Raw genomic sequence first — 20,515 nt, forward strand, 5'->3', positions numbered from 1 at the left:
GATGCTAGAGCAAACAGGCAATCATCTATATCCACAGTAAAACAAGTCCTATATCAACATAACCTGAAAGGCTGCTTAGCAAGGAAGAAGTCACTGCTAGAATGACCACTGTTATGTTTGGAGGAAAACCGGTGAGGCTTGCAAGCATAAGAACACCATCCCAACCATGAAGGGGTGCTTTGCTGCTGGAGGGACTGGTGCACTTCACAAAACAGATGGCATCATGAGGAAGGAAGATTATGTGGATACTCTGAAGCAACATGCCAAGACATCAGCCAGGAAGTTAAAGCTCAGTCACAAATGGGTCTTCAAAATGGACAATGACCCCAAGCATGCCTCCAAAGTTGTGGCAAAATGGTTTAAGGACAACAAAGTCAAGGTATTGGAGTGGCCAACACAAAGCCCTGACCTCAATCCGATTTGTAGGCAGAACTGAAAAAGCATGTGCGAGCAAGGAGGCCTACAAACCTGACTCAGTTACACCAGTTCTGTCTGGAGGAATGGGCCAAAATTCCAGCAACATATTGTGAGAAGATTGTGGAAGGCTACCTAAAACGTTTGATCCAAGTTAAACTATTTAAAGGCAATGCTAACAAATACTAACAAAGTGTATGTAAACTTCTGACCCACTGGGAATGTGATGAAAGAAATAAAAGCTGAAATAAATCATTCTCTCTAGTATTATTCTGACATTGGTCAGTTAGGATCTCTACTTTATTTTAAGAATGTACAAAGACAGAGAATTTTTTCTAAGATTAAATGTCATGAATTGTGTAAAACTGAGATAAAATGTATTTGGCTAAGGTGTATGTAAGCTTCTGACTTCAACTGTATATACGGTGTACAGTTAAGTAAAAAGTAGTATATATAGCAAGATGAATTCAAACCAGCATATGGAAAAAAACATAAAAAAATAGTCTCAGTTTGGATTTGTTGAGCTACATCTCCCCTGCTTCCAGATGATCACAACATATTCAAAATGATTCTTTAACAGAAGGAAAAAAACACCTAAACAACATTCTATCAACATGCAATCTGTATGCACAGCATGTGTATTTATACATTTAGTTAGATTACCACAAAAGACACAAGTAAGGATTACAAAGTTACAGATGGTAAATTTTAGTCACGTTAATAATTGAAGAGACTATAAGGTAACACTTTACAATACGGTTCTATATATTAACATTAGCTAACAACTTTAGTTAACATGAACTAATTACTGTATGAAAAATACTTTTACAGCATTTGTTAATCTTGGTTAATTTTAATTTTAACAAATAATAATTTTTTTAAATCAAAAGTTTTATTTGTTAAAGGAATATTCAGGGTTCAATACAATGCAAGCTCAATCGACAGCATTTGTGACAATGTTGATACACAAAATTAATATGGACTTGCCCCTCCTTTCCTTTGAAAATAGTAAAAAACTGGGTTACACTGAGGCACTTACAATGGAAGTGAATGCAATGCACTATGAAGAAACATGAAATTAACTAACATTAACAAAGATTAATAAATGCTGTGGGAAAAAAAAAATTGTCAATTGTTTTTTCATTGTACCTAATGCATTAACTAATGTTAACATATTGAACCTTATTGTAAAGTGTTTCCAAATATAATTACTTCTGATGCAATTATATCTTAATTTGAAGGAAATTTTAGTCTTTGTCGTTTGTGGTTTCTAAATGTCAAAGCTTGATTTAGTGAAGAAAGCATTGAGATTTTAAGCAGTTTACCACAAAGAATTGATGTGAAACAGCGTAAAACACTCTTTCACTTTGTAATTTGACATTCATCATTGACATTGAACAAAATTTCATGAAATAGAAGTTAAAAAAAAAAAGAGAGAGAAGCATGAGGGTGTAAAGGAGAGACAGGAGAACCAGTTCCATGTTAACAATCACTGCATTGTCTTTTACGGTTAAATATTGTCAAAATGAGAATTGCTAACAGGGGAAGGGTTTAATCACTGCCACTGATGTGTGTTGTCCAATAGTGGTTGATATTTGTGATCTTTACTCTAATAAACCCACCTACACAAAGATTAGTGTGTACAGGCACACCAAAAACCAAGATGTGCTTACACTCATCCACATAAATGATCATCTGTAAACTGATCGACATTGAGTCACTGGGTGAGAGTGAGAGATACTGTATATACGCACAAAGATACAGACAGCGATAGTAGTGTGTGAGGGGCCATGAGACTGTTCGATGGAATAAAAAGGATGATGAAACTGGAGGGGCTGAAGGAAACTTGGCAGTAGTCACATGAAATAAAACAAACAAAAACAAAATACCAATATGAGAAGACTCTTCCATTGACATGCAAAACAAAAGAAGGGGAGAAAGTGGAAATATACTTGAAGAGAAGCAGACGTACCATTAGTCGGATGCTTTGCAAATGACACCGAAAATCGCTTTACTGCCGGCATAGACAACAACTCTGAGGAAATAAAAAAGGTCACTAGTTACCATATTTTACAGTACACCTGGACAGGATGGGAATGGTGTTATAGTGCTGAATGTGTGAGTTTTGTCAGGGATAATAGGGTATAGAGTGTGGGTTTGAATTTCCATGTTGCTACAGTGCCTACTGCAGGATACCAATTCAGAGGCATTGGAACAGAAGGCCGGAAGAGCAGCATTTAATGATATGCCTCAATGTGACAATATTCCTAGTTATGTGATTATGTATAATATGTTTTACAGGTCTCATTGATGAGTCCACTAGGGTTTGCTTACTGCAAAAGAATAAATTATATTTGAACAAGAATTTCAACAACTAAATTTAGTAAAATTAAAGGGCAGTAAAAAAGTAAAAAAAGAGGGCAGGTTTATCTTCCAACTGTTTAAAATTGAGTCGCCACAGTGATTTAGTTTAAATGGATAGTTCACCCAAAAATGAATACTCTGCCATTGTTTACCCACTTTCATTTTGTTCCCACATGACAATCTATCTTTTTGTGAAATACAAAATTATATATGTTAGAATCAAATCACCATTCACTTGGTATCTTTTTTTCTGCACAATGGACTCTTCATAGATGTTTCTGTCTTATTTAGCAACATAAATCTAACAAACTTCTTATATTTGCAAATTTTGTATTATTTATTGTAAATGTATAACAACATACTTATAGTACTGTATAGTATTTACCTGGAATTGGTTTTAAAAAACGAGTAACCACATATGCATGAGGTTTCGAACTCAGCTGCTGAGAGTAACAGTAAGTTTACAGTCTCCTCTCTTTTGACAGTCATAATCCATCACATTCTATTTTTGTCTTCATTTGAAAAGCAGTGGAAGCATAATTGTGCTGCATTACTATTATTATTATTTATTTTATGTTGGAGCAAATGAGTAAGCAAAAATAATTTTTGCTGTGGTCTCGGTCTCCCATTCACAGCAATCAAAGTTTACCCTGCAGTCGTTTAGCTCTGTGTTTCAAAACCCAGAAGAGTGAAAAGCGTCCATTAATGTGAATGGCTGACTGAGGCTAACATTCTCCCTAGCATCTCTTTTGTGTTTCAGGAAAGACAGAAAGGCATACAGTTTTGGAACAACATGAGGGTAAGTAAATGACAGAATTGTAATTTTTCTGTGACCTATCCCTTTAATACAGAATATTGACACTGGCTGACTGAAGTTGTATCTTCAGCATGTGAGCTAATGGGAACTTCTCTACTATAAATACAGATGCCATTTTATTCAATGTCGTCTCTCAGAACAAACAAAATGGTGGACAGAAGTGTGAAAAGCTTGAGACCGTCAGATTGACCACTCGCTTTCTGTCATATCACATCAGCAGCCCTGAGTGATTTTAATGCAACAGACATTCCTTCACAGAACACAACAACAAACAACAGTGAAGACAAAGACTGTGTTCAATGACCGCCCTATCATATCTACACATATAACAAATAAAGAGGTTTAAGCTTAAGCTAATAAAGTTAAATGAGATATGAATAGGCTAGTGTATATGATAGAAACGAATGAGAGAATAAAGCTGTTATAAATATAGTAAAAGTGGTTAACAAAACAAGACGGAAAATGGTAACTGAAGCTCAATGTCACACTGACACCTTGAGGGCAAAGTGTTGCACTGCACACACACAAACTGAACATTCTGGAAGGACTCTGGATATTAGTTAGAGCTTTTAGGACTGAAGGCACAGTTCATAAATGAAGTGTTGGGTGAGATTGAAATCCAATGTGAATGATTTCATGATAATCAAATCTAGTGTAATCCCCAATTTATGTGATACTTTTAGAGTAACAAATGACATATATATATATATATATATATATATGAGAAAAACCTTAAGGAATTATCATGACTAAATAAATATTTTTATTTAATTTTTTTATATTAAAATTAATTTATTATTTTTTTTATATTAAAATAATCATATTCCAGCTTAATATTCAGAGAAAACTATAAGTAAGCTATTTGTAAACTGATTTCCCAAAAAGTGTAAACACTGCGTCCCTATGGAACTATCAAAACATATGTTTGCTTGAGGTGGTACGGTTTGCCCGAGCAATGACGGGTATGGGGGACTTCAATTCAGTAATGCTAGTGGCGTAGAAACTTCACAATGCAGCTTGAACCTCATTTAGCTAATGGAGAGCTATTCACATTAAACATGTTTTTGCTACTAGAAGGTCCTACAGAGAGGTACATAAAAAAATACCCCCTTCTTGTAATTCACATAACTTGTGCTCCCAATCTAATTATGTCGCAAACAAAACACTGGTCACAAAATGTGGAAAATGACAAGAAACAAAGACATAATTGCTGAAAGACAGTGAATGGCAAAGTAGATCTAAGACCATAAAAATGAACAAGACGTATAATGGGAAATGAGATGTGCGATACAGCATCTTTAACAATGCCACCACAAACCAGAAAGTGTCTCTAAAGGACACAATAGTTATTTTCCTACTCCTTAACTAAACATTACAATTAAATGAAGTGCCCTTCTCCTATAGAGTCTACCTTTTTCTTTCATAAGCTCTTAAGATGACACAAGCAGCTGGACTGAGCACATACCGTCTTTATAGGTCAAACTGCCAGAGGAAAATTTTTTGCGATGTGTGCGAGCGTAGTCCTGAAGGTTGGGGGCACTAGAGGAGCCCCCCAGGACGGTGGTGCTGAAGAGACCAGCGTACTGTGAGCCTGCAGAGGGGGTTAGATCATGGAATTAGTGTGCACTCCAACCACATGCATTACTAATCAAAACAGAGAAGTTACTGCAGGGAAGGTGAGAGGATTATGAAGTCATAATACATGACTTGTGCCAAAACCACTACGGTTTGGTGGACATCAATGACAGAGTGTAGTCAAGGAAAATCTGATTAACAAAAGACAAAAGCAATGTTCTTGTCAGCAAAAATGTATATATGAAAATATATACCTTTTATCGATTAGGAGCTAAACTGAACAATGCTGGATAGGATGAGTAGGTTATTGATGAACATCAGTGTTCATATTTCATACTATCAAAACGATTACCTAAATTAACAACTTGTGCTTCTTATCTTTAAAACAACAGATCAGATTGTTAGGTTTAAAAAATGCTGACTACATGCAGGATTACTTTGTTTATTATCAAATCTGTTGTTCATCATGCAAAACTTTAAAGCACAAAGGTTGAAAAAAATTCTCATCTGTCTTTCTCATATTGACTAAACCGAAAAGCTACTAAGACCACTCGAATGGCTTATCGCTTTTATAAAACAGTGCTAAAAGTACTATGATAAAAATTCCACTGTTCAATTAATTATTACTAATAACCAGAATATTTTTTTTCTGCCAAGTAATATACTGTAGTTCATTATCCCATTTGTAGGTTGCTTGTGGTTTCTAAGCAAAGCAGCAACTTGCCACATTAAAATAGAATATGCACATTTATAGTAATTTTACTATGGCACTGAACATGACTGATCCAATCAGAATTTAGAGTTGGAAATGTCCTTGTATCAGAGATCACACATCTGTCAGTATTAAATAGAGAAGAAACACAGAATCCTGCTTAACTCTCCAAAATGTCTAATAATGAAGAACAGCTTCCCAGCCCCACACAACAAATTAAATCTTTGTCTAGATCTGAAATGTGGATCCACTTATTTCCTTGGCAATGTCAAAGTAAGCAGTAGACTAATGGCTTTTACACCCCAAAATAACATCCAATATAGATCTGTCTTGGATTGAGAAGGTAAACTCCTGTCAGAGAGAAGAGATAAACAGCAGTTGTTGGGACTGAATGAGGGACAGACACATGATACCAACCTAATCCACTCTGCTTCATCTCTGGAGACTGACGTGAGCAGGAAGGGAAGAGGCGGTAGCTGCCCCCTTTAGAAGACGAGCTTTCTGACAGAACCTGTGCAATCAAACATGAGCACTGTTGATTAACAGTACATTTCAATCTGTTATCACACAGATTTAAACAAGTATAAAATGAGTATTCAAGTAATAGTTAGTACAAAAATAATAAGTCTAACCATAACCCTATTGTTTGTTCACCCGCAAGTTGTTTTAAACCTGTATGACTTTCTTACTTCTGTGGAACACAAAAGGTGATTTTTTATTTTTTTTTTAAATTGTAATGTTTAGTTATTTTAGGGTTTTAGGATTTGTTGACATTACATCGTTATGGCAAAGAAGTTGTAAAATTGGATATAACTTTACACAGAAAAGGTTGGTAAACAATAATATCACACTAAAATCATGATTACATGTTTGTCTTGTGGCTATAATTTTGAAACCGTGAGTATTTTTTATTAAAAAATTGGCCCCCATTCACTTCCATTTTAAGTGCCTCACTGGAACCCAGATGTGACAAGGAGGAGGGCGTGGCTGGGCCGTGAGAATTGAAGCCCGGGGCTGAATTACCCCAATCAGCTGGGAGGGTATAAGAGGAGTAGGAGATGCCAGTTCGAGAGAGATGCCACGCAGCAGCGTGTGTGTGTGTGTGTGTGTGTGTGTGTGTGTGTGTGTGTGTGTGTCTGCATGTCAGTGTCTTATTGTGTGTCACTGAAGAGTGCAGCAATAAATGTCTCGTTGTATTGTTCAACCTGATCCCAGCTTCCTCCTTTCCACTCAACAATGAACCTTGGTACACCAGATTTTTTTTACCCCAATTTGGAATACCCAATTCTCAATGAACTCTAAGTCCTCGTGGTGACGTAGTGACTCGCCTCGATCCGGGTGGCGGAGGACGAATCTCAGCTGCCTCCGCGTCAGAGACCGTCAATCCGCGCATGACTTGTTGAGCTCGTTACCGTGAAGACCTAGCGCGTGTGGACGCTTCACACTATTCTCCGCGGCATCCACGTGCACCTCACCACGAGCCCCCACCAAGAGCGAGAACCATAATGGGGCCAATTGGTTGTTTAGGAAGCCTGACTGGAGACGCTCAGCATGCCCTGGATTCAAACTTGCTGAGCTACCCAGGCCCCTAAAGTGTATTTTTTTTCGCTTGTTTTTAAAGAAAAGGAAGGACAAGTCTAAAAAAAAATTCTGTGGTAATCAATATTATGCCACGAATGCTGTTGAATGAGTTTAACTTATATACAGTGAGGAAAATAAGTATTTGAACACCCTGCTATTTTGCAAGTTCTCCCACTTAGAAAACATGGAGGGGTCTAAAATTGTCATCGTAGGCGCATGTCCAATGTGAGAGACATAATCTAAAAAAAAAAAATCCAGAAATCACAATGTATGATTTTTTAACTATTTATTTGTATGATACAGCTGCAAATAAGTATTTGAACACCTGTCTATCAGCTAGAATTCTGACCCTCAAAGACCTGTTAGTCTGCCTTTAAAATGTCCACCTCCACTCCATTTATTATCCTAAATTAGATGCACCTATTTGAGGTCATTAGGTGCATAAAGACACCTGTCCACCCCATACAATCAGTAAGAATCCAACTACTAACATGACCAAGACCAAAGAGCTGTCCAAAGACACTAGAGACAAAATTGTACACCTCCACAAGGCTGGAAAGTGCTACTGGGAAATTGCCAAGCAGCTTGGTGAAAAAAGGTCCACTGTTGGAGCAATCATTAGAAAATGGAAGAAGCTAAACATGACTGTCAATCTCCCTCAGACTGGGGCTCCATGCAAGATCTCACCTCGTGTGGTCTCAATGATCCTAAGAAAGGTGAGAAATCAGCCCAGAACTACAGGGGAGGAGCTGGTCAATGACCTGAAAAGAGCTGGGACCACCGCTTCCAAGGTTACTGTTGGTAATACACTAAGACGCCATGGTTTGAAATCATGCATGGCACGGAAGGTTCCCCTGCTTAAACCAGCACATGTCAAGGCCCGTCTTAAGTTTGCCAATGACCATTTGGATGATCCAGAGGAGTCATGGGAGAAAGTCATGTGGTCAGATGAGACCAAAATAGAACTTTTTGGTCATAATTCCACTAACCGTGTTTGGAGGAAGAAGAATGATGAGTACCATCCCAAGAACACCATCCCTACTGTGAAGCATGGGGTGGTAGCATCATGCTTTGGGGGTGTTTTTCTGCACATGGGACAGGGCGACTGCACTGTATTAAGGAGAGGATGACCGGGGCCATGTATTACGAGATTTTGGGGAACAACCTCCTTCCCTCAGTTAGAGCATTGAAGATGGGTCGAGGCTTTTCTTCCAACATGACAATGACCAAGCACACAGCCAGGATAACCAAGGAGTGGCTCTGTAAGAAGCATATCAAGGTTCTGGCGTGGCCTAGCCAGTCTCCAGACCTAAACCCAATAGAGAATCTTTGGAGGGAGCTCAAACTCCGTGTTTCTCAGCGACAGCCCAGAAACCTGACTGATCTAGAGAAGATCTGTGTGGAGGAGTGGGCCAAAATCCCTCCTGCAGTGTGTGCAAACCTGGTGAAAAACTACAGGAAACGCTTGACCTCTGTAATTGCAAACAAAGGCTACTGTACCAAATATTAACATTGATTTTCTCAGGTGTTCAAATACTTATTTGCAGCTGTATCATACAAATAAATAGTTAAAAAATCATACATTGTGATTTCTGGATTTTTTTTAGATTATGTCTCTCACAGTGGACATGCACCTACTGATGACAATTTCAGACCCCTCCATGATTTCTAAGTGGGAGAACTTGCAAAATAGCAGGGTGTTCAAATACTTATTTTCCTCACTGTAGAACCCAGAATATTCCTTTAAATTTCAATCAATTCTTTATACAAAGCTATCTTGTGAAGACATAAAATATAACACCCAAGTAGTATGGACCACTTTCATTCACCTCCAGGATATTCTTCCAAAATTCACATTTTGTGTTCTGCGGAAGGAAGAAATTAATACAGGTTTGGAACAATATGTGTAAATTAAGACAGAATTTTTTTTTTTAATTACTGCATCATACTACATACATGGCAAACTATTTGTGATAATCTGTGATACCTCCATGGAGCCAGTCTTGCGATTCCGGATCAGAGGGGATTTCCTGTGTGTGATAATGGCCTCAGACAGGGGTAAGGCCCGATCAGGTTCATCTCGTGCAAGGTTCTCCAAACTACCGGGGTCTGTTTGCTTTTGATCATTCTATGACACACACACACACACACACACACACACACACACACACACACAAAAAAAAAAATAGCTATTGTGAGTTGAATAATATTCTAATACAATAAGTGATGAGAAAATGAAACAAAGGAAACTGTATACTTCAGCAGAGGCTGGTCGGAAGCCAAAGCCCATTGGAGCACTCTCTTCCTCAGATACTTTAACCCCCGGGCTGAAATGCAGTTCCACATGGAAGCGCTCTTCAGAAGATGGGTCCTAAATTAACACAATGATCACAACTCTCATAATTATCCTGAAGGACTCTGTTGAGATTACACAGATCCCACTAAACATGGGTCTGCTCTGTTATGACAGTTTGCTCATGTTTACACTTTGCCTCAAAGGAACAGAGAATGAGAACAGCATGTACCTTTTTGTTGTCTTCATAGAGCATAATGACTATCTGGGTCATGTAGTTGAGTTCAGACACTGCACCCAGATAATCCATGGCTCTCTTCCACTGTTGGTCCTTCTCCTCCTGCAAAAAGACCAGGAGACACATCAGAATCTATTCTTAAGACCTATGGCTTGGTCTTAAAACCTAGCGAGCTGACCATCTCATATCATAAATGTGCTATGCTCAAAATGCTGTCTAGGTAGGCAGTTTACTTCCTTTGAGACACAACCTGTGTACTTCACACAAATTCTCCCTCTTTCTCTTTAATTTCACTCTCTAAAGGCTAATTCACACTGCACCAACAAATACAGTTGTTAGGTTTGTTGGATCAGTGTGACAATGGCAATCAACATTCTAAATCCAACAGACAACTTCAGAATGTTTGAAGAGTTAAGAGTTCATTGGGGCAGTGTGAACCAGGCTTAAAGTGCTTTAAGTGATTTTATCAAGGAAAAGCATGCTAAAAAAGTTCCAGCTCCCTTAGATATTAATGTCATTTGTGTCTTGAGATATGTCACCGGTGTCACTGACCGCTGAAGACTTTGTAAACAGCAAACAAAAAGGTGTCCACGGACTTTGATGCTTTCACCTGTCAATCATTTTGCTCGTTCTCATTTTGTAGTTTTTGAAGCATATCATAGAGGCTATGTTTCATTATGTTTGTCAGTTTAGGGTGCTACTGTGCCACTGTTGAATTTGACAGCCACAGGAACAAACAATGCTGCTCTTTTGCTCAGTTTTGGTCTCAAAATTGTCTTTGGAGGGTGGGGTTTTGGAATGAGGGGGCGTGGCTTATTCAACAGCACAGATATGTGAAAGCTTGAGAATGCTAAAATCACTTACAGCATCTTTAACATATTATCATAGCTATAATACTTACATCCAACAGGCCACCGTAACGGAATATGCTAAGAAGGGAGTGCACATGACTCTCACTGGTGAAATATAGGCGAGTTCGGACGTGCCTGCCTGGTGAAAGTACTCCACGTGAATATCTGGGACACAATGAGATGGACACTTATAAGCTCTTAAAATCAACAGTAGAGAAAAAAAACGTATAAAAAAAGGAGAGATGAGAGGAAAAAAATTATGGACAGGAAGAAGGAAATAGAGAGAGATGGTGAGAGAATCTCACAGTGGATGCAGCTTGTTTACAGACTCATCCTCGTGTGTTCTCTGTAAGTCCAGCTGAATCTTCTTCACTAAAGGCAGACAGTAGGCATATGCAATGTCCAGCTTCTCCACCTTATTAATGCCGTACTCCTAAAAATGGAATCAGCATTAACTTTAAACAACTGAACAATTTCAATTCCAACTTTGTGTGGCATACTGGTTAAAAAACATTATGCTTGTTAAACTGAAGACAGAAACAAAAATCAACTTCTCTATTTTGACATTCAACCACAATCAACAGTTATACTTTAACATGTATATCATTTTAAATGTATAATAATTTACTGTAATTTTTCATTATTTCAAGAATAGAGTATTTACATATAGGGTTGTCAAAAGCACTGGTATTTCAGTACCAAATTAATACAAGTGTAATAATACCATTTTTTTCACAGTGTTGGTAATACTGAATCAAATCCGTTTGCGGAAGGAAAAATTACAAATTCTGCAATGGAGAAGGCTTAGCTGAACAGTCACAGGATGACAAAAAAACAACAACAAAAAACACTAGTTGAATGTTCTTTCTGTTAGTTGAAATGTGTCAAGAATACTTTTAATACAATGGCCACTACCATTGGAATTAGCTACAAAACAAGTAATCGCAGAGGACAAGCTAAAGGTCCATGTTTCTGAAAAGGACCATCACACACCTGTGGTATAATAATGTCGGCTAGTGCTCGAGAGAGCTTGAAGAGTTCCACTGTGTCCTCCAGGCCCAGAGAGCTGTTATGCTGCACGTCATACTTAACACAGTCGTAAATGTCAGGAATTTTGCTGATGTCATAGCGACCGCTTTTCATGCGGAAGTCCCTTTCCAATTTGGACCAGCGCTGCAACATCATCTCCAGTGTCTCACTGTGGTACAGCTGTAAGTCTGAGAAAGCAACAGATCAAATTAACCTTGACTTACTGTACAAAGATTTGGATTCATTATTCAGGGTGTTTTTTTCAAATGGTTCTTAGAATGGGCCTGTTTTGGTGCTTTTTAAAGACCCCTTAAAACCAAAAGGTTTTTGTAACTTTTAGTCACTGTCTATGCCCCAAATGATGCACTATACACTAAGCACTTACAATATTCACAGCCATGAAGTGCATGGATTTTCAAAGTGTAATAGGGCTGGGTATTGATACAGATTTCCACAAGAACTAGAAAGGGTAAAAAAAAGAAAGGGTATGTGACAAGGAGGAGGGCGGGGCCCCCAATCGGTCTAATCAGCCGAGGAGAGGGATAAAGCCGAGAGTTCGTCAGAGAGAGAGCCAAACGTAGCAGCCATGTGTGTTTTGTGTACTTTGGTACATCGTCCGGTTCCCGCCTCCTCCTTGCCCATCCTTTATATTGTTCCCAGCGTGTCTGGGAACCGGCAAGCAATTCAATTTTTTTTTATATCTCACTGCCTCGCTTTTTACCTCTCCCCTTTACCCTCCCCTTGTCTCACTCCTAGGTCTCAAAAGGTGGGGAAAGCCTGCAAACAGTCGTGGCCGAAAGGGATAAAGCCGAGCCAGATGCGGCACTTTGGGAAAGAGAGAGAACCACACCCAGCTGCCATGTGTGTATTTATTTGTGTCTTTTTAAGTTTTCATTAAACATTATTTTGATGGTTTGTCTGGTTCCCGCCTCCTCCTTAACCCTTGTTACAAGGTATTAAGAGCACCATATTCAATGACAAATGGGTTGCATGGATCTGGTCTTGGACACACGGAACAACTCAACACGCTGTGAAAGGATCTCCCTGCTGAAACCTCAAGAGTAAACTACACAATTACTGGTGTGTGAAATGTAAAAAAATTACCAGCCAGTTGCCAAATATATTCACTTTAGTCAGCAGAGGCCCGTGCCAAACTCCCACAAAAATATAAACTAACATATATAAACAGCTTCACTTTAAAAGATTGTGTAATGGCAAATTATCGTCGCCATAGCAGGTTTACACTCCAATGTTAATGACACGCAGTGACACAGAGGAGGAGACGCACAATTACACTATTTCTCATGAAACAAAACGTTTGATATTTTGTTTAATTATTTTATCACTCCACAGAAATAAAGGCTTGTGGGGTTAAAAAAAAAACAGCATTCAAATGATGTGTGAAAGTGAAGATATTAGGACAGAAATATTTTACTATTGCATAATATAATATAATATCATATTATATAATAAAACATATATATTAGAGGTCGACAGATATAGGATTTTGCCAATACTGATAACTAAATTGAGAAGACAAGCCGATAACCGATTAATCGGCCGCTAGTTTTTCAAATTGATAGTGAATGAAAAAACAACATTTAAAGTAGGGATGCACCAATACCACTTTTTCTCTTCCAATATGATTCTGATACCGGAAATCTCAGTATCGGCCAATACCGATTCAGATACGATACCAGTGTTGTTTTTTGCATAATCAGTTTAGAATATCTTTATATTATTGTGTGGAACTAATTGAGAGTACTCTTTAATATGTGAAGAAACACAAACCTCTAACTGCACATTATTTCAATATAAATGTATAGTTTATTAAGAAACACTTTAATAACTAGATTACTGTATAATGAAGCAGCTAAATTAACAGTAATTCCAGTCTTCAAGTCTTCAGTAGAAAAGAAACCAGTGTTTTATTTTTTATTTTTATTTATTTCCAAAAATTGTTCAACTTACATCTGGACTTCAAAGGATTCAGATATCTTTTTTGTTCAATTTAGTTGTAAGACATCAGTCCACTTTTCCTTCACACAATAATCTTTTCCTGTGTGAAAAAAACCCTAACCATTCAATTTAAATATTGTTTTAAATTGTAAACAAATACTAAATGATGACAATAATAATAATATTTGTTATAATTTTTTTAAATACAACAGTAATATATTCAAGTCGTGCACTTTTTAAACCCTCACGCTTTAAATTTTACATTCCATCCAAACTCTGTTTGTAGGCAAGTTCACAGTAGTTTAATTTGCTTCTTATTCAAATTCTGGTCAAATGCACCTCTGGTGCTGTTCTAAATGCATATTATAAGTGAACTGAACTATTGAGCATCTACATCTGAGACCATTCACTGACCGCTGGCGCGGTGCGTGCATTTTATATATTTACTTATTAAACACAGCCTTTTGTGATTCACAGAGCTATCGCACATCTTCAAGTGGCTGATCACTTCACTTCTGGTGAGGGGTCTTTAATGTGAAACTAGGGCAAACTAGTGAATTGCAATGTCTTGTGCTTTTTTTTTTAACACTTCTATAAGATTCAGTGATATTTTTGTTTGTTTTTTGCGCCGTTACGCTCATTTAAATTCTCCAAGAAACTCGTCACACACACACACTGATCACTTGATGATTATCTAATCAAAATCACAAAAATACGCATTACTGTGAGGATAAAAAATGAATTAAAATCAGATGTATTTCTGATTTGTTTATATGGTTCTCTTGACTGCATGAAGCTATTTTTCTCAAATCTCTCGCTACCATTAAATATACAACTTAGCTGGCTAAAGCATAAATGTGACTGGATATAAACTAACGCAAATAGATGGTAATACATTTTATTTAAACATTTGGGTAGGACTTTTGTCACATTGTTCTAACCGCTTGAGGTTAGCTTTAATGTTATCGTCCTCACAGCCTGGTCTGCAAATATACTGCTGTTCTTTACTAATGCAGCATCCATTCAAGAAATTAATTAATTTATAAAGATATGACAACATGTACTGTATTCATACCTTTTAGTTATTGGTGTTGTTGAGATATATATAGATATATATATCTCAAATGATATCTAGAATGAGAATGTCCCTACCCCTTATACCACAAGCGACAAGCAAATTATTTCAATAGCAAATATGTCATCACAGGAAAGAAAACTGCATACAGCAAGCCATTTCATGGGGTCTTAAATACGTTCTTTCTTTTCTGCGAGTTCCTATTATGTGAGATACATGATGTGGTAATTTAAAACTTGTATTTGTGGTTGCTAAAGTGTTTCCATAAATGTAAGCACAGAACAATCACCTGCTGATTTGGGGTCTTCGAGTCTTTTGCGGATCTGTGAGGTGAGGCTCTGAACGAGGGTGTAGACTTGATCACATGTGCTCACTGGATTCTCCACGGCATTCATAGAGTTCACCAGTGAACTGCTGCATGTTGGAGCCAGCTGGAGAAACAAACGATATGGATGAAAATGTGAAAAAAATGGACACAAATGCGTGTTTCACAGAAAGTCACTGCAGGGTTCGATTCTCTGATTTACCCTGTCAAAGTCTTCTTCTGTGAAGGCTTCATCTTTCTGCATGATCTCGTGCAGTCTGGCCTTCACCCTTTGCTGGCATCCACTGAGGGATTCAATGTCATTATCCAGAAGGCCATTCATATTCGCACTCTTAACCATCTGGACCAGGATGGGTGTCAATTCCCCTTCCAGTGCTAAAAGACCCTGCCAGGCAGACAACAAACACCAGCTAAGTAATTATATACTTGATCCATTGATGACCTAAATTTTTAGGACCGTTTTGGCTGAGGACCTTAGCAAAGGCAGCAGCAGTCATTTGCACCCTGCCCTCATCAGAAGCGTAGATCTTGAGGTCATGGCGATAGGTGCTGTGTAGTCTGAGCAGGCCGCAGCCTGGAAAGCCAGCATAATCTCCTTTAATTAGACAAAAACATAACATACATAAACATATTCATATTCTCATCCAGAAATATATAAATATTTTATCAGTGCATTAGCCTAGCTAGTGAATCACTCTCGACCAGTAACCACAACCCTATTATAGTTCATCTCCATCATCAGGCTGAGAAGTTACCATTGCTGAATTGTACTGTTCAACTCCAGTTTGGGCTCCAGTTTGACATGGTTATGGTTTCTTTTTCCATTGTGGTGCTGCGAATTCAGGATTACAATGAAAATAACTGACAAATCACAAATCGTGATTCACCAAGCCATTCCAGTAGCATGGTTCTCCTGTCCTGAGTCCTGTTAGCTAAATGTACTGAGAAATCTGTATGGGGAATGGTTTAAAATTACTGTACCAAATCGCATCCTAATGTAAATACTACTGGTGCCATTTCTCATCATGTTCAGAACCGTTCGGCCTGATGATGGTAATGCTGTTTTAGAGCATCAGTATACCAGTATTATACAGTATACTCATTGAACATTTAATTGGTTTTCCCTTTGCAGCCTAACAGCTTTCACTCTTCTGGTAAAGCTTTCCGCTAGATATATGGGGATTTGCTCCCATTCAGAGCAACATTGAGGTCAGGCACTAATGTTGGGTGATGGGGCCTGGCTTGCATACGGTGGTCCACTTCATCTCAAATGATTTCAAAAAGGCCCCTCCCCAAACTGATACCACAAAGATTAAGCACACAATTCTTTAGAATTTAATTGCATGCCACAGCGTTAAGATTTGTTTTCACTGGAATTATGAGGCAAAACCTGTTGGGTGTCTGCATACTTTGGCCACATAGTGTTCTTTCCACTGATCTACATTACTAAACATTGATAATTTCAGACATTTCCTGTGCTGTAGAGAACACAGTGGTATAATTAACAGAAACTAGATTTACAGTGGAAAAATCATGGCATAAAATGTTGAAGGACAAAGAAAATATCCAGAAATGAAATCAAAGTAACAAGAAAAGAGGGAAGTGGATAATTAGATGTTTGCTGAGTAGACATTGGGTTTTCAAACCAGAGAACTCTGCCATATATACCAACATTGGGCAACACTTCATAATAACTTTCATCAATAACACCAAGAAATATTTTCATAAAATATAAGGCTTAAAAACAGGTCTTTAATTAAGGTGTATTCAGAAAGAATTATTAGAGTCTTTAGTCAAATGTCTGACAGTCAAAAATGGCATTAAACTCAGATTCACATATGTGGCAGGACAGAGGGCGGGGCTGGGTCATGATCCTACACACCCGGTCCCGTATTAGGCTAATTCAGGACTGGGTGTGTAGGATCACGACCCGGCCCCGACCCTCCGCCCTGCCACAACATATTTCTATTTTTATCATCTACTTAAATTTTTATATATTATATTATGTTTGCTAATGACTTATGGAAGTTATAATAAAATGGTGTCCAATATTGTATTACATCATTAATCTGAAGGTGTGTTAATGAATCAGCTTTCGGCTGTTATATGTTTTTAAGAGCTGTTGCTTTAGGAAAGCATTACTCATGTGGAGCTGAAAGCATAAGTTTTATGGGCTTTTTTTTCCCAAATGAAATTGAAAGTGGTATGGTCCTTATGTTCAGCCAGTTGTGGTGCAAATTGTGAACACGTAATGTACATTTTTTATTGCTTGATTCAAAGAATGTTTGTGTTTGAAAATAAAAAATTGTGAATTACTTATAAATAATTTAGCATGGTTAAATATCCACCTAAAACCATTTATATATAACCCCCACCACAAACCCAAATTATTTAGGGGGTCCTAAAATGGTTCTGTGCCCAGAGATCAACATTTTGTGCTATGCCTCTGTCTGTGTCCTTATGCAAAAGGATGAATAAAAGAGTGAGATAGACTGAGAAACAGGATCCAGTCTACCTTGACCTCCAGGATACATGCAGCGGAAGGCTCTGCCAAGTTCTTCTGCCTGAACTCTGCCGGCTGGAGTCAGCTCTCCCCCCCACTTCAGCACCAGAAGTATAGAGGGGCCCTCCTTACGGGTCTCTGCACACAATACACACGACAGTGACATCAGAAACAATGTGATTTAGCCAAGTTGGACATCTTCCTAGTTTAACATTCTGTGTTGGCTGTAAACCTTTTCCTATTAAGGGTCATGTGATTATTTACCAAATTATTCACAGGCCATACAATTGCTTGCAATTTTTGATTGTGGGTTGAAATTAATGTAAGCATTCTGTTACATGCTCACGCACCAAGAAAAAAACGTTTAAAAAGTCTTTATATATTATACAATTATTGTCATTATTGTTTACAATTATTTGTAATCATTAACATTTTTTACAAAATTCAGTTGATTGAATCAAGGCCATTTTTTTGCTTTTCAGATTATTCCTCAAATGTTAATATTGTCTTGCGGGCCTTATAATGCCCTGAGCCCTGACGTTCCACACCCCTGCCGTAAAGCAAACTCTGAAGTAAACAACCATAAAACGTAAACCATCTATAACCATAACCTACCCCTCAAATAAAAGGAAACATCATTGGTTATTTTTTTCCACCCCTTTATCTCCCCAATTTGATGGTCCTCATGGTGGCGTAGTGACTCGCCTCAAACCGGGTGGCAGAGGACGAATCTCAGTTGCCTCCGTGTCCGAGAGTCAACCCGCACATCTTATCACGTGGCTTGTTGAGCACATTACAGAGGAGATGTGTGGAGGCTTCATGCTATCCTCTGTGGCACCCATGCACAATTCACCACGCACCCCACCAAGAGCGAACCACATTATAGTGACCACGAGTTACCCCATGTGACTCTACCCTCCCTAGCAACCAGGCTAATTTGGTTGCTTAGGAGACCTGGCTGGAGTCACTCAGCACACCCTGGATTCGAACTCTCGACTCCAGGGGTGGTAGTCAGCATTTTTACTCACTGACCTACCCAGGCCCCCGTGGGAACATCATTGGTTCATAAGAATGCTGTAGAAACCCCTAACCACAGCCCTAAACTCAACTTCACAATAACCCTTAAGCTACCCCTAAAATCTGACTGGTTGACAGGATTGTTGTTCAAGGCCCAACAAAGGATATTGATCCAGGATCACGTGCCATTTGGCTAAATCAAATTATGAAACCAATGGGGTTTCACATTACCAAGGCTACATTGGGATTGACAACAGTATTTACTAACAGGTGTGACTATCACAACATGAGCGTGAGAAACTGAGGACCATTCTCATTTTCAGGTGAACTTTCACCTTTGGTAGTCACTACATTCACAGAATGCAGTTCTTACTCTCAAAACTAACTGAATTGGGTATGAACAGAACATAATTTAGCATTCTAAAACAGGACTGACAACTGTATTCTCCTGCTTTGCGAAAAGTGTTATTGTTTTAAAGAGGCCCCAGCAGTGTCACAGTGATTCATTTTGGGAAAATCACACCTAGTGTTAAAATCTGTATACCACAGTGTACAGTGGAAGTCCTGTTATGAGTTATTTTAGACTTATACCTTCCTCCTCACTGGATGTTTTGGGCTGTCCATGAGGAAGGTAGGTTAGCTGCACTTTCCTATTGATTCCAGAGAAATGGCCATACCTGGAACCCCCCCCCCCACAAAACTTTAGAAAAGAGACAAAAATACAGCATGTTGGCAATATCACAAACTGAATCTCCTTTAAGAAATATTAGAGACATCTCATTTGATAAACTAGAAATATGAAAGTACTGTGTTTTAAATTTATTGTAACATTTTATAGTAAGAAAATGTGTTAAGAACATGGATGGAATAAAAGTAATGCTGTTTACATAACAATTGACCCTATCAATTATCAAATGCTTTTTGTGTTTTGCCTGGTAGTCTGCCCTCTAAAGTAGCAAAGCTGTCACCACTATAAACATGTGATTATAAACCAAAGCAACTCTGAACAAGTTTTATAATTAACGTTTCGACTGAGAGCCATGTAGCTATTTCTTTGGAAAATATGTCAAAACATGTCAAAAGAATGAAAGGAGGCCACCAAGGCATTCTGAAAGTGTGCCAGTTAGCATGACCCAGTTAATATCTGACATTAACTTACATTTCTAAAACAGTCTTCAGTTGTTCAAGCTTGGACTTCTTCTCTTCAATCTCACAGTCAATATGCTGTCCCATGTCTGCCAAGAGTGTCCTTGTGATGTCCAATACGTCCTGTGGGGATGGTAAAACACATATGGAGAGGTTTTCCCATCAAATGACAATAAATTAAATGCAACTGAATTTATGATCCAGTTACCTGTAGTTGTTTGGGTTTCTTCAGCTTTATCTTGCCCGTTTTGTATCCACCGTATTTTTCAAAAAGCTCGAAAAACCTGTACAAAAGGAAAAAGCACAATGATTTTTATTTTTTTTTATTTTGTGCTATTTAGACAATTACTATTCGAGTAAATTATTTATTAAGTAGATGAAAGGAGCTCACATTGTATTTCGCACTTCCATCTTCATCTTCTGCTTTGGTGTGCGATCTCCATGACGGATCACAGCGATCACACAGCGCAGCTCCATCCTAAACGGAGAGAAAAAAAACAAAAGTAATTCTGATTCTACAAAATATGGTATTATAGCAAGAACATTGTAATGTACCTTTTGGCTTATTTAGCAAAACCAAAAAAGCAAACCACAAGCAAGTTTTCTGTATTCTTGT

At 38.1% G+C, this 20,515-nt stretch overlaps 1 protein-coding gene across 1 annotated transcript in view; it reads right to left on the reverse strand.

The window, feature by feature from the left end:
- Positions 1-20,515, reverse strand: part of ppip5k1a (diphosphoinositol pentakisphosphate kinase 1a) — a 39,384-nt gene that overhangs the window by 10,010 nt on the left and 8,859 nt on the right. The window contains exons 10-25 of the mRNA XM_052131842.1: positions 20,291-20,377; positions 20,108-20,183; positions 19,913-20,022; positions 19,345-19,430; positions 17,749-17,874; positions 15,707-15,828; positions 15,436-15,618; positions 15,198-15,339; positions 11,839-12,062; positions 11,151-11,278; positions 10,896-11,010; positions 9,989-10,096; positions 9,721-9,834; positions 9,451-9,591; positions 6,300-6,393; positions 5,061-5,186 (exon numbers count right to left, since the gene is read on the reverse strand). Of these exons, the coding sequence (XP_051987802.1) occupies positions 5,061-5,186; positions 6,300-6,393; positions 9,451-9,591; positions 9,721-9,834; positions 9,989-10,096; positions 10,896-11,010; positions 11,151-11,278; positions 11,839-12,062; positions 15,198-15,339; positions 15,436-15,618; positions 15,707-15,828; positions 17,749-17,874; positions 19,345-19,430; positions 19,913-20,022; positions 20,108-20,183; positions 20,291-20,377 (1,982 nt within the window). The remainder of the gene's footprint in view (positions 1-5,060; positions 5,187-6,299; positions 6,394-9,450; positions 9,592-9,720; positions 9,835-9,988; positions 10,097-10,895; positions 11,011-11,150; positions 11,279-11,838; positions 12,063-15,197; positions 15,340-15,435; positions 15,619-15,706; positions 15,829-17,748; positions 17,875-19,344; positions 19,431-19,912; positions 20,023-20,107; positions 20,184-20,290; positions 20,378-20,515) is intronic.

Source organism: Xyrauchen texanus, chromosome 1 (assembly GCF_025860055.1).
Source record: "Xyrauchen texanus isolate HMW12.3.18 chromosome 1, RBS_HiC_50CHRs, whole genome shotgun sequence".
Classification (NCBI taxonomy): Eukaryota; Metazoa; Chordata; class Actinopteri; order Cypriniformes; family Catostomidae; genus Xyrauchen; species Xyrauchen texanus.